The sequence below is a fragment of the Athene noctua genome, chromosome 2, assembly GCF_965140245.1.
Source record: "Athene noctua chromosome 2, bAthNoc1.hap1.1, whole genome shotgun sequence".
Taxonomy (NCBI): Eukaryota; Metazoa; Chordata; class Aves; order Strigiformes; family Strigidae; genus Athene; species Athene noctua.
Genome location: NC_134038.1, coordinates 103,324,007 through 103,338,171, shown reverse-complemented (window position 1 = coordinate 103,338,171; position 14,165 = coordinate 103,324,007). Strand labels below are relative to the sequence as shown.

Sequence of the window (14,165 nt, the reverse complement as noted above, 5' to 3'; positions counted from 1 at the left end):
TGCTGATACAACTACTGATTCAACTGCATGGGTAAACTGGACCTGCAAACCAATCCAGATGTAACCTAACACAGAAAAAAAAGGGAGACTATTTTCTGTTAGACCCACCACCCCAATCTTTAAAAAAAAAAAAAAATCTATAGCACCGTGAAAATAGTTGAAACAACGCAAGCTATGTGCTTGCAGGAGAAGGTGGAATGATCCCACTCAGTGCCAGCTTGGATTTACACTTGATAAAACTGGTTACAGAGTTAAAGCTTTAAATGTATTCCTTTCCAGAGCATGGTAGTGGAGAGGACAATACAAATGGAAGAGACAGCTTATCTGTATAGTAAGAAGCGTCAACCAGACAAACCAAAAAAATTATGAGGAAAAATCATTTTTTCCAGGGAAAGAAAACAAGCATGACAGTTTCTGTCTACAAGCCTGCAGACAGAAATTTCCAGACAGCCTTTGAAATCTTGCATTGCTTAAATCTGTTTTTGAATTTAAACTGTAAACAGACTAAACATTTGACTAGGCACAGTCTCTTTTGTAATTTCCTCAGACACTGAGGACTTTTCTATTGCTAAAATTAAACTTTTAACTAAAGTAACTGAATTATACTGCCTTCCTTGCCACGGAGTTTCCCCTTCTTGAAACTACTTTTTCTGTTACAGATCAACAGACAAGCTGAAAGAGATGCCACAATGACCATTAGTTTAGCAAATGCCAAAAAGTACAGACACAAGAATGATGTCTGACTGGGAAACAACTGTGATATCTTTGATAAAATGAATCTGAGAGCTAACAACGCTCAAGTACTCAGATGCAAGAAAATCTCAAGTGATGAAAATATTAGAGGTTATGACCAAATCAGTAATGTAATGGTTCAGATAAGTTTTACTATCTTAAAAATAAAAATCAGTTAGATTCTGCCATTTACAGTCTCAGCAGTAATCACTTATTTCACAGGAAATTGCTAACTTTAAAAATCCTGGACAATTTACATTATTTCAGATTTTTAAGAACAGTGAAGTATACCTGATATTTTTTAAACTCAGATTATCAACACCCAACACATACTTAACCTGTTCGCAAATTAACATTACCCAGTACAGAAACTATTTTTGCACAAGGGTATGGACTCTTTCATGGGCTTTTTGTACCCACTAAATTTGTGTGAAACAAAGATCAGGAAAAAAAGCATTCTTCAAGCTTCAAATATCCTAAAAAACACAGCATAAAATGTAGCATGATCAAGACACACTTCAGATTTTCCTGAAATCTTTAACGTAAAACCACACCTTATGCAATGGATTCAACAATTAAAAAAACACGTGCTTGGTTACTGATTTAAGCATTTATATCAAATGCCTTTGCCTAGAAAATTCAACACATGCACAGAAAGCTTTTTCTTAAGGTAGCTATAAACCATGTTGCCTATATCAAGACAACAGACTGTGTATATGAAGACGCAAATTGATAAAAAAACTTTAAGGTATATCTATTAAATGGCTTTTTACCAACCTGCTTCCTAAGGTGGTTGGTTTTGGTTTGGGTTTTTTTTAAGAAGCAATAACCAGAGCGCCTTCATATTAGTTACTGATGCCATATTAAAAAAAAAAACAAAAAACAAAAAAACCACCTTAGAGTAATTGTTAAACAAGAATTCTTAACTTTTTCAGAAATAGAGTGTATCTCTCCAAGTCAAAAGCTAAAGTCTGAACTGACTCTGCAGCTTTAATAATAAAGGCTTTTTTTTTTTTTTCCATTACTTTTATCCTACAAGCTTAACTGCCAGTATCTTTCACAAAACAGCATTTTCATCAGAATGGAAAGATAATATAAAAGCTCTATATTGTCTGCAAGGGTCAGCTTTTCCTTATTAGGTTTTAAGTAGCAGAAACTAGTTCTGCAAAGAAAACATACTGTAATTATTGTACTCAACAGGTAGCTTCAGTAATCAGGCCAAAAGCAACACAGTGGTCATGTCATTCTTAAAAGATCAGCATTTTCCCATGCTTCTGCATAACAAATGCGTTGCAGATTAATTGAAAGCGTACAGGCCATCTTAGAGCCCAAATTAATCCGAGCATTTGATATCCCCTTCACTTCATATGGAAATGCCATTCAATGGCACCATTTTCATAGGGACAAAGTGTTTTTTGATAACAAGTGGAATGTAAATCTCATGAGAAAGAAATCAATCCAGCCCAAAGAACTCCAGAGTATTGATCTATGTGCATTATAATTTCACAAGCTTGAAGAGAATTTGTAAGTTAAAGGGGAAATGATTACAGCGACAAAACAGCTGCTATATCACAAAGTTTTCTTTTAACTGTGCTATGAAAGCAACAAATAAGCAGTTTCTGAAGTTAAAAGTTATATTGGTTGAATTGTTTTCAGCTTGTTCAAAATCAAAGACAACATTTGATTTAATTATGATTTTTTCCTTGCAAATGTAAAAACTGTTTAAAGACCTGCAGATTTGCAAATAAAGTTCATGCCATTCAGTTTTGATCAACAAGTCAACTGTCTGAACAGTTAAAATCTGAAAAAAGGATTTTTACAAATTCAATTTTAATGTACAGTGAACTTTATCAAATGTTGCATATTTGCTCCTGACAAAAGGGTGAAACTTTTTCAACTAAACAGTAACAGTTTGTGATGTGGCAGCAAAAATCTACAGACTGTAAAATTCTAAAGCTGCAAAGTAAGAGATGGAAAACTTCCTCTCACAAAAATGAGATTAATCCTAACAATGCAAGACGGACAAAAAAAATCCTAGTGGGTACGGGGGGTTTTGTTTGTTTGCCACAAGTGAAGTCATTTTGAACACAAACACAAGACTTTCACTGAGAACCCACAAGAAATCAGGGGCCCCCTGAGCTTGGCTCCAGACAGATGCCTAGTCTTTTATTGTGTTCATCTTTCCGTCACAGCTTTGAAAATATTACAATTTAGTTTAAAGAACAAAAGGAAATTCTGGATGTGAAGTTGAGATTTCAACCTCATCCAATCTCAGGTATGAAATACTAATTTCCATAAAAACAGGGTGAAGTTTTAAATTCTGTTCAATTGAACAGGTTTCAGACTGCCATGCTGTATTTAATCTCACACTACATTTAAAAGAATGCAGTTTGCCGTCTAGAAATAAATTTCAGTTCTTTGTGTAACATGTATAAACCATCATCAAAACATGTGAAAATTGTTCTCTCACATGTTCTTCTCCATTTCAAGTGTGAAGGCATCAACACCCAATTCTATCCCGAACTGACACTTCACATCACATAAATACAGTGTAACTCATTTTTCTACAGGCAATTTAAGTAATAACTGCCTGTATGACAATACAGTAGCCTCCAGGTTTCTTGTATGTTCTTTTGCATGATCCTAGGCAACTTTATGAACTGCAAATAGGCATTTCAAAAACACTAGCATTCTGTGGGCCCCAGCAAAATTTCATAAAGTTTTATTATAATGAGAAACCATGAAAAAGAATAATTTAAACACTGACTGCATGTCCCCAACTTATCAATAACAAAGCCTCAATGGTGCTCTCAGCCCAGAAGAAGACTCCCTATCACCACAGTGAGTATTTACATACTCACCCAAAAGTACTCACCCAAGCTGAGGTTTTCATCCAGACTGACTGGAGCAGCAGATAAGATACCATGGGATTCACCTTCCTTACAGCTAATTTTCACCATCTCATCTAATTAGCCGCTAACATTCTACAGAAATTCTAAGGTTCTGCTAGGATATGGTGGTTGTCTTTTGGGTTTTTTTGAGATTTAATTTTAATTTTTCATGGAAAAAAATAATCTGCTATGATGTTCTGTTATAGAAAACACTAATGTCATTGAAGTGCCTCTAGGTATAAATACAAGACTGAATGGACTCTTCATGGTATCCAAATTCAGCTGAGAAAATCAGCAGAGCAGAATTCCTACTCAACTACGTCCTCCTTGTAAGGGCTTTTCTTTTGCACGCCTATTAGCAATAAAATACATATAAGGTGTAGCAAAATAATGAATCCATAATGCAATTTCCATGCTCTTTTCATTTTCAAAAATCCTTCACAAATATGGCTCAAGTAATTAATAAATCTTAGAAGTTTGAAAGTTTCTAGGCTTGAGCTCTACTTAAAGCTGAGATGTACCTATCAATTTTAAAAAGCAATCTTGCTATCTTCAGCATTAATAACACTTGCTTGTGACATTCTCTTACAATCGTTAATTAGTTCCAACATAACCTCATCTTGCAATTGTCTGTTTCTATCCAAACACTGTAAATTCTCTGTCAGGGCAACTACAGGTTGCAGTCTTTACTGGTCTACCTGTTTTAATGAAACTTCCATGAATGTAATCACAGTAACTGATACTTACTAATACTTGAAGAGCTGAACTCACCTGAAGTATATTGTTTGAAAGGTACCTCAATTTTAAGATATGTCCAAAAGATAAACAGCCTCTTTAAATACTTTAAAATGTTTTTTAAAAACTACAATGGTATCCCCACAACAGAAATACGGCTTCCAAAAATCATTTACATATACAAACACTGCTTCTGTAAACCTTACTATCTACTTCCTTCTTGCTACTTTCCAAACACTTACTCCCTATAATAAAATTAGTAATCCATGAGTTTAAATCATTACAGAAAAAAGTCAACACATTATATTTTCTGCAAATTGTAAAGCTGTAGAACAAAATTATTTTGAAACTAAAAGTGTACTAATATAGCTTTGCTTAGGTAAAACAATAAATTCCAAGAGGCCTGATACTGTTAAGTGCCATGAAAGCCATCTGTGAAGACTTCTATCTAAATCAATTCTAAAATCATCTGACAAAAAAAACATTCCTCATTTAAGTTCACTGAAAATGTTTCACTCACTTCATTTGAGTGATTCTCAGATTTTTATAATTCAAGACAAAAACCCCCCATGATTCTTAATCATCCTAATAGCAATTTCTGTATTTAGACACTTGCTAGCAATTTATTAGAAAGTTAATATTCCAAGACAACTGCATACAGCAGAGTTTAGCACAAAAAGTTTCTAAGTAAGAACCAAATCACAAGAGCTAATTCCAGCTGTAATTCACTCCAGGGCCAGCAGTTATATGATTCTTCAACCTTTAAAGTTGGAAATGTTAACTAATCACTAGTTAGTGAATTTGTTTTGTTTTGTTTTTCTTTTCAGCAACATCAATAAAACTTATATATTGTCAACTTAACATACTAATATGCCCTCAAAAGTAAAAGAAAGTTTTAATCCCTCTACCCTGATGTGGTTTTGAGCAGAAGTGAGGACCAGGTTTGAATGGCATATTACAGACCTCAGACTAGAACAAGTTTAGTACATGATCTCTCTTAAAAGCCCCTCTTTCTTGCAAGTCAGCAGAAGGAGAACTCTTTTTATCAACAGCTGGTAACATCTTAGTAGGGAAAATGCAGACAAAGGAATCAAAAGGTACATGACAAGCAAATCACTGTGTTTCTGGACTCTGCACATATCACACAATGCACAGTTACTATTTACTTAATTTGTTTAATAGTTTAATAAAGAGTACTGGTATGCAACAAACCTAGTGCAAAGAAACTTCCAGCCACCACAGATAAACCATTCTAAACCTCTTCTTCTCTGAGAAATTCTGGCTCTTGGTAGAGTATGGTAATCACTTTCATCATTTTCAAAGCCTTCTTCTGACATCATTAGTGGCATTTCATCCAAATGAGAGGACTCATCTTCCACTTGGTACCTGGCAAGATGAAATAAAAACACTAAATAAATAGCCAATACATCATTTTTTATTACTGGAAATCTCCTAAAGTAACAAATTATTTTTTGCCATACAGAATTTTATTAGAGAGATATTTTCATCTAAATATCTCATGTATTTGTGCTAACACATCAATAAGAAATTCTGATTTGAGTTAAAAATGTGTAATACAGCAAAAAGGCCTTGTAATCAATCATTGTCATAGTATAAATCATTCTAAGGAAATTCTTGTTTCTTATATAATTTGTACACACAGAGCTGCCAATTCATATTTTCAATGGATTCTCTGTAAGACTGTTAAACAGCATTTACTTGGCAAAGTTCATAACAGATGCAAATGACTGAGTTTTCACGGAAATACAGACTTTAGATTCCCACTGAGCTTCTTCAACCTGCTTTCCTGATGTCTATTCCTGTGTGCACAAGCTTCTAGTTGAGTCACACTTTCTACACAACTCATCAGTATCTTCAATTACTAAAACATTATAGTCACTTATTATAATTCTACACAAAAACATTCAGTGAATCAAAACAGATTTGTCTGTGGGACCTATGGAAACACCACTAAGCTAACAATGGTCCTTTCCTCTGCAGGAACTATTCTCCACTGCAATTTCACATTTCTGGAATGCTTTTTATGCCAAAACAAAACACTTCAATATTCTATAAGAAAATTCCCCAAGTCCATGTAAATTGAGTAACTTATTCAGTTAATATTTCTGTACCATTTGGAAGATTGAAATGAACTGTGCTATTGCTCAGGTTTCTTTTCACAGACTATTAAAAGAACTAGTAAGGACATTAATTAGAAGAAAATTTTAAAAATAATTAAACAGGACAGAACAGGAAGAACAAGGAGATGAGGTCTTTCACAGACAGAAGCACCCTCACGTTCGAAGGCCCTGGACTTCATGGGGGACCTTCCACCACCCTGATATGTGTTGAAAGGCCAACACAAAAGGACATAAGGAATCCTTGGATGGTCCTGCAGTGCTTTGACAACAACTTTCTCCTCCTCCAAGTAATTAGAGTAGGCGATGAGGAGAGGTGCTCTGATGGACCACATACCAAGCATGGAGGGGCTCACTGTGGATGTGAGGGTCAAACACAGCCTTGGCTGCAGTGACCATGTGATGATGGAGTTCAGAATCCTGAGGGATCCTCCTCCAGGGAGGATGGTAAAAAGCAAGCTCACAGTCCTGGACTTCAGGAGAACAGGTTTGGCCTTTTCAAGAACTGCTTAGAAGAGTCCTATGGAATAAAGCCTTGGAGGGAAGAGTGGCCCAAAAAACCTAGTTAGTATTCAAGGATCAGCTTCTCCAAGCTCAAGAGATTTCCATTCCAGTGAAGAGGAAGTTGGGCAAAAATGCCAGGAGGGCTGTGCAGAGGAACAAGAAGATCCTGTCCAAACTCAGACACAAAAAAGAAGCACACGGAGCATAGAAGTAAGGACAGGTAACCTGGGAGGAACACAAAAACACTGTCCAAGCATCCAAGGACAAAGCCAGGAAAGCTATAGCCCAAATGAAACTGAACCTGGCCACGGATGTCAAAGACAAGAAGTATTTAAGTACACAGGTGACAAAAGGAAGACTAGTAAAAATATGTTCTTATTGCTGCATGAAATGGTACCTGGTTACACAGGACGTAGAAAAGGTTGAGGTACTGAATGTTGCCTTTGCCCCAGTTTTTACTAGCAAGACTGGCTTTCAGGAGCCCCAGGTCTCAGAGAGCAGGGTGAAAGACTGGAGAAAGGAAGATGAGGATGAGGTCAGGGAACACTTATGCAAACTGGGTACATATAAGCCTATGGGCCCTGAGAGGATGCACCCATGAGTGCTGAGGAAGCCACTGCAGGCCACTTTCAATAATCTTTGATCAATCATGGCAACTGGGAGAAGTGACTGAAGAGTGGAGGAAAGCAAATGTCACTCCTACCTTCAAGAAGGGCAAGAATGAGGACCCAGGGAACTACAACAACATGTCAGTCTCATGATCCCTCGGAAGGTCATGGAGCAGCTCATCCTGGAAACCATTTCCAGGCACATGAAGGACAAGCAAATCATCAGTACTAGTCACCATGACTTCACTAAGGGGAAGTCATGCTTTACCAATTTTATAAACTTCTACAATGAAGTAACTGGCTTGGTAGATGAAGGGAGAACAGTGGATAGTGTCTACTTGGACTTCAGTAAGGTCTTTGATACCATGTCCCATAAAATCCTCATAGAGAAGCTGCTGATGCAGGGGTTAGATGAGCAGAAAGTGAGATGGACAGAAAATTGGCTAAATGGCCAGGCCCAGAGGGTAGTCATCAGTGGCACAAAGTCCAGTTGGAGGCTAGCAACTAGCAGTGTACCCCAGGGGTCCATACTGGGTCCAGTCCTGTTTAACATACTCATTAGTAATCTGGAGGGTGGGGCAGAGCAAGTCTGCAGATGACACAAAACTGGAAGAAGAACCTTCAGAGGAACAATCCCCCACACCAGTATATGCTCAGAGCCACGCAGCTAGAAAGCAGTTTGACAGAAAAGAACCTGGGGGTCCTGGTGGACACCAGGTTGAACATAAGCCAGTGATGTGTCCTTGCTACAAAAAGCTACTGGTATCCTGGGCTGTGTTAGGCAACATAGTGCCAGCAGGTCAAGGGTGGTGCTCCTTCTCCCCCACTCAGCACTGGTGAGGCCACACACTAGACTCCTGTGTCCGGTTCTGGGCTCCTCAGTGTAAGAGGCATGGACAGACTGCAGAGTCCAATGAAGGGCCATGAAGATGATTAAGGGACTGGAGCATCTCTCTCTATGAGGAAAGGCTGAGAAGGGTATGACTCTTCAGCCTGGAGAAGACAAGGCATAAGCAGGATCTTATTAACGTCTATAGATACCTGAATGGAGGTTGCAAAGAAGACTGTGCCAGGCTCTCTTCAGTGGCGCCCAGTGACAGGACGTGAGGCAATGGGCACAGACTCAAACACAGGAGGTACCATCTGAACATCAGGAAACACTTTTTTTACCATGAGGATGACTGAGCACTGGCAAGGGTTGTCCAGGGAGGTTGTGGCATCTCTATTCATGGAAATGTTTAAAAGTCATCTGGACATAATCCTGGGCAGCCAGCTCTAGGTGGCTCTGGCTTGACCAGGGGGGAGTTATGCTGACACAGAACAGCACCCTGAGCAGTATTCAGTCTAAAATCTTGATAGACAAACTCAGTATTTTAAAAAGAAAGTAACATTACAAGTAGGACTAAGCATGAAAAAGCACCATCATTGGGGATTTGCATTTTCTTCAATTAGTGTCTATTTAATACAAACATCTGAAACCATTTCCTCTTCTGGATTTTCTGTGTTATGCCCTGTTGTATACAGGAATATATTAAAGCAGTTATTAATCTTTTTGGATGCCAGGAAAGGGAGAGGGGGAGGAAGGGATTGTATTGTAGCATTAGATGAAAAGGTACACCACATACTTTATACTAGCTATGTAATAAATTTGTATCAACACAGTTAAGAAAGAAGATCTAATAAGGAAGAAGGAAAAAAAAAACCTCAAACCCACTATTGGTTAACCAGTCATTACCTAGACACTTTTGCTTGGCAGGTAATGCCCTGATTTCTGCACCTCCTTTGAATCACCTGGTATGGGACATCATCAAGGGATGTTAATGTGTTCAAACCAGATTAAAAAATAATGCATAACTAGGAATAATAATAAACACACGCATCCATCCCCCTAGCTGCAAGTCAACTGAGTACTGAAACCTTAATCATGTAGACCTTGTGAAGAAAAATCTTCATCTGTTTCATATGACACAAAAGCACAATCACACTACAGAACACACTACAGAAGTTTCAAACTGAAAAACTGCATAAATTTGTTAAAAGTTAGAGTTTCTAGAAAGTTATATTAGTTTTGTGGACACATGACATGGAAAATGCCTTCAGAATTATTACCACCAGTACTCGCTTAAAAAAAAAAAAAAGTTTAAAACAAACATGAAAAACTCGGTCTTCACAATGTTGCTTGCAAAAATCTGTATCTGATGTTTAGTTTAACGTGGCAATCTGGCAATGTTTTCCATTCTCATTACTGTCAATGGTCATTAAGAAAAAACACTATACAAAAAATTCTGTTCACAAAACAGAGCAGTTATTGCAGTTTAACATGTACATTATACTACATTACACGGATTACTCTCAGACTAGAATAATTTTAACACTAGACAATAAAACCACTGCTTACAAAAAACTTAAGACATCACTTTATGCTAAGACTTCCAGTAAGATAGACCTGTGTTTAAACAGATTCACATTCAATGCTTTTATAATCTCTCCTGGATAAACTTACAGATTACATTATTATAGTTTTAATATAGAGCTTCCCATTGCATTGTCTTGCTTTTAGACCTCCAAAAAATTAATAGCGTATTTGTAACACCATCTAGTGAAATCATAATCTGCTATCTGTACAGGAGTATACAGAAAGATACTGCAAAGTAACCGATCCTTTTTTACTTCTGTATGAAGTTAACAAGTGTCTGATTTAGAAATAATATCCTCTGAGTCATATCCTTTATATACAAAGGTAACACAGCAAACATGGTTAAAAGTCTCTCTTGAAGGAACATGACAATGCAAGAGAATTATGGGAGGGAGACTTGGCTGAGAAACAGACATGCATAGTATTTAAAGCTACTCTTGTAAGTGTGGTAATATTTGCAGAGTATATTGATGTCTTAATCATAATTTCTTTTAAGGGTTTTTTGCCATATTATAAACAAATTTTTTTTTTCCACAATCCGTATCTAGGTTTGCACTTTTAAATATGACGCTTCATCAAGTAGTGAAGATAATGATCATAAGCACCATCACCTTTAGTAATCCTGACTTCAAAATACAGTCTCTGAACTGGCAAGCAATTTATTCTGTTTCAAAAGCAATTTTGCTATTGTGTTGGAAAATTGTACTTCAGTATTTAAAAACAATAAGATAATGAATAATGGATTTTTCATAACTACAATGAGGACAAAAATCTTTATGTCTTTGTTACCTAGTATTTTTCCGCACTTAATTGCTTGAAGTGCTGATTTTCCTTGAGTGACAAATCAATTAAGTATGATCCTAGAAACTTGTATTAAAATAGGGAAGCACTGAAAGCAGCATGAATAAAGAAGCCAAAGTGAAGACGTCAAAACTCTCAGCATGAGTGCTACTAAACCAGGTATGAAGACAACTTTCTCAACAAAAATATGGTTTCCTAAGGAAAAAGGAACATTAATATTAAACAACTTCCAACAAAATCTGATTACTATTAGGAATATCATTTAACAGATTTAACTGATAGGGAACCATGTACAATACATACTTTAAAATGAAATTTTGACATAAACATCTGCTGTGAAAATGAAGCCTCAAGTCTACCTACATCATTCCACTTCAATGGCTGTTTGCCAAACGAGATGCAGCTGCACAGATACATGGGTGCCATAACTGGCAATGAAATTCATTTTAATTCATTTAGTCTGGCTACCTATTTAAATCCATAGTTATTTCTGTATTTTCTGCCAGCTTTCCATTGTTCTAAAAAAGCAATGTTCAAAGGTGCAAGAGGACGGTGCAAGGAGCAGGGCAATCATGACTGCCTGTTCTTCTGGTTTTATTCACTCGACAAATGCAGAAGCAGTATCTACAATGGATTTTTCTATTTGTCTGCTTAGACTCAGGTAGGATAGGAGCACTGTGTCAGATACTGCATAAATACTATTTCCTTGTTGCCTATCTCTTTTGCTATATAACATAATTTACAAGAAAGAAAAACAAAGCAGATGTCTTAAAGTGTTATTTTGCAAACTTAGCGAGGCAGGGAAAAGGAATGTGTGGACACAAGTCTACACAGGAACTGGACACAAGAGATGGCTGTCAGATGCAGAGTAGCATGGAAGAGAGGCAGCAGTGGAAAAAGTTCCAGATGAGCATCTGAGTAGAAAAGCTGAGAAAGATCAGTTACTGGCAGCTGAGGTGTCACCACTCGCCACTATGACCACGTGCCATCCCAACAAGCACTAGTGATTTGGCTCAATGGCTGCTGCCAGCCACAGGACTCCCTCTACTTCTGGTCAAAGGCAGAAGAGAGACTGAAGGAGTAAGCAGCACAGTCTATCTCAGCCATATCCAACTCTACCTCCAGTAATTCCTCCAAGGGCTAACCTAGGCAGACACCTTCCCAGTCTGAGGATAAAGGAGAAGAGTGCCAAATTGTACAGATGCAGTAGGAGAAATAATGAAGACAGGGATGGGCATGTTTATATAAAGAGCAATTGTTTCTTAAAGGACCAAGCACCAAAGCAGCAACTGCTGTAGGCTAGCTATATCACTGACATAGCTGTTAAGATCCTGTCCTGTGACAAAGAAAAAATTCCCAGATATCTCTGCTCAGCAGCAGGAAACATTTTGTTAAGAAATGCACATTTGTCCACAAACCATGCTTATAAATATACAATGTGTGTTCACATATCTGCTCCGCTTACTCAATATCCAGCATCTCCATAAAACAGATTGCTTTGCTAGAAGCTACCTGAGAAAAATCAAATCACAAATATGTATTTTTTCAAATATTCTTCTGCATTTCTAAAGATTGAAAGTTATTTTTTCCCCTCTAATTTCAAACACCTCTATGCTTTACACAGCAGTAAATTCAGTTAAACCGTTGAGCAGTGTTGTTCCCAGTTTACAACAGAATTGGAAAAATCTTCTACAGGTAAGTGCATGAAATGCAAAGAACTTCCTTTAACCTCTTCCTCCAAAACACAGAAAAGCTATTTCAGAAGTTTTTAAAATTGATTAGAGCTTGCCACTGTTTGACCCTATTTAGCTTTAGTGATGCCTCTAATGCAAGTGTACCCCTAATCCAAATTACTTGCAAAGTCTCTGAATCCAAGTTTGGGCCTGAAAAAAACCACATGCACACACAAAATAATCCTATCACAAATTTACATGCATTATCAGGTACAGGTATGTCGGAGATCTCTACATGGAAGATGACACTAACCACAGTATTCCAACAGTTATAACAAAAAAAACAACAACAAACATTTGGACAGCTTTTAACGAAGCTCAAGATTTGTAGAGCTGAACATTTATAACCAGTTTCAACAGTTAACTTTGCTTTTGTGTCCTTGCATAGTAGGATCTTTAAAAACTACTACAATAGTACAACACTCCCATTATAGTGCGTGTTTATGCACTGGACAACAAAATAGACAGAAGGAATAAGTATTACTATAGTATGCATGCAAGTTTATTACTGCATGTGTGCCACTGAGATGAATAATATTTACTGCAATATGACCAAATAAATAAAGGTGTCCCCAGCCTTTTACAAATGATGCAGAGATATTTTGGAAAAACACAAAGCAGCATTTTTGATCAACGACTACAATTTAAAAAAAAAAAAAAAAAAAAAAAAGCTGGCATCTTCTGCCATGCAGAACTAAGGGAAAAACCCTTGCTCCTGCTGAGATAAAGGTCTAAAAGTAGACTACAGTTATTACCAAGGCAGCTCCCTTTCATCAGTAGCTTATCAAAAATTGCTTAAATCACAGATACTAAAACTGCAGGTTCCTCCAGACACTTACACAAAGCAAATATTCTGAATGCTATTTGCCTTCTCTCTCTCCTAGCTCACTTTCTTACCAGCTGTATACAACAGATGAAGCAAATGCAGAAGATCTGCATAATGAAGCCTTCATGAAAAAAGGCACCTTTCCTTTTTCCCCTTTGCTTACCTTACAAAGCACTACACATATCCTGGTACAAGATCTTTTTCAACCCATGACAAGATGAGTGAGTCTCTGTATTTAACAAATAGGTACCAGAAATACCTAAATACACAGCAGGACCTGGAGAAACATCATCTACATTCACCAGAACCCTATTTTTAATTAGTAGGGTATGTCATTGATCACAACAATGGGACCATTTTATCACTGTCACTGGGTATTGTTATTGACATTGTAGCCCAATCAATTGTTTTCTCTCTGTTCTTAGCAATCCAAATGCCTGCCCAAGCAACACAAATCACTGTATTTAGATACTACAGATACAAACCAGGAAGGCATACAAATACAGGGCAAAAATAATAGCTTAAAAACAAACCACCTTAGAAATACATTTACAAAGTTCATTCTGCTGCACACACTCACATGTCCTCACTGCAAAAAAGACAGCATCATCTGAAATAGCAATGTGAAATTCTTAAACTTTTTTTTTGCCTAATGATTAAAATGCTTCAGATCAAGATAATTACTCTAAGAATAATCATGCTAAAGATTATGACTGTCTATAAACCTATCTTGGTTTGAAAGTATATTACTAACGCAGAAAAAAACACAAGGACAACTTTT

The 14,165-nt window shown here is 36.9% G+C and overlaps 1 protein-coding gene across 1 annotated transcript in view; it reads right to left on the bottom strand.

Moving 5' to 3' along the window:
• The window catches only part of ATP9B (ATPase phospholipid transporting 9B (putative)), a 168,070-nt gene that overhangs the window by 146,774 nt on the left and 7,131 nt on the right, over positions 1-14,165 (bottom strand). Inside the window, exon 2 of the mRNA XM_074899760.1 lies at positions 5,571-5,744. Coding sequence (XP_074755861.1) covers positions 5,571-5,744 — 174 coding nt within the window. The remainder of the gene's footprint in view (positions 1-5,570; positions 5,745-14,165) is intronic.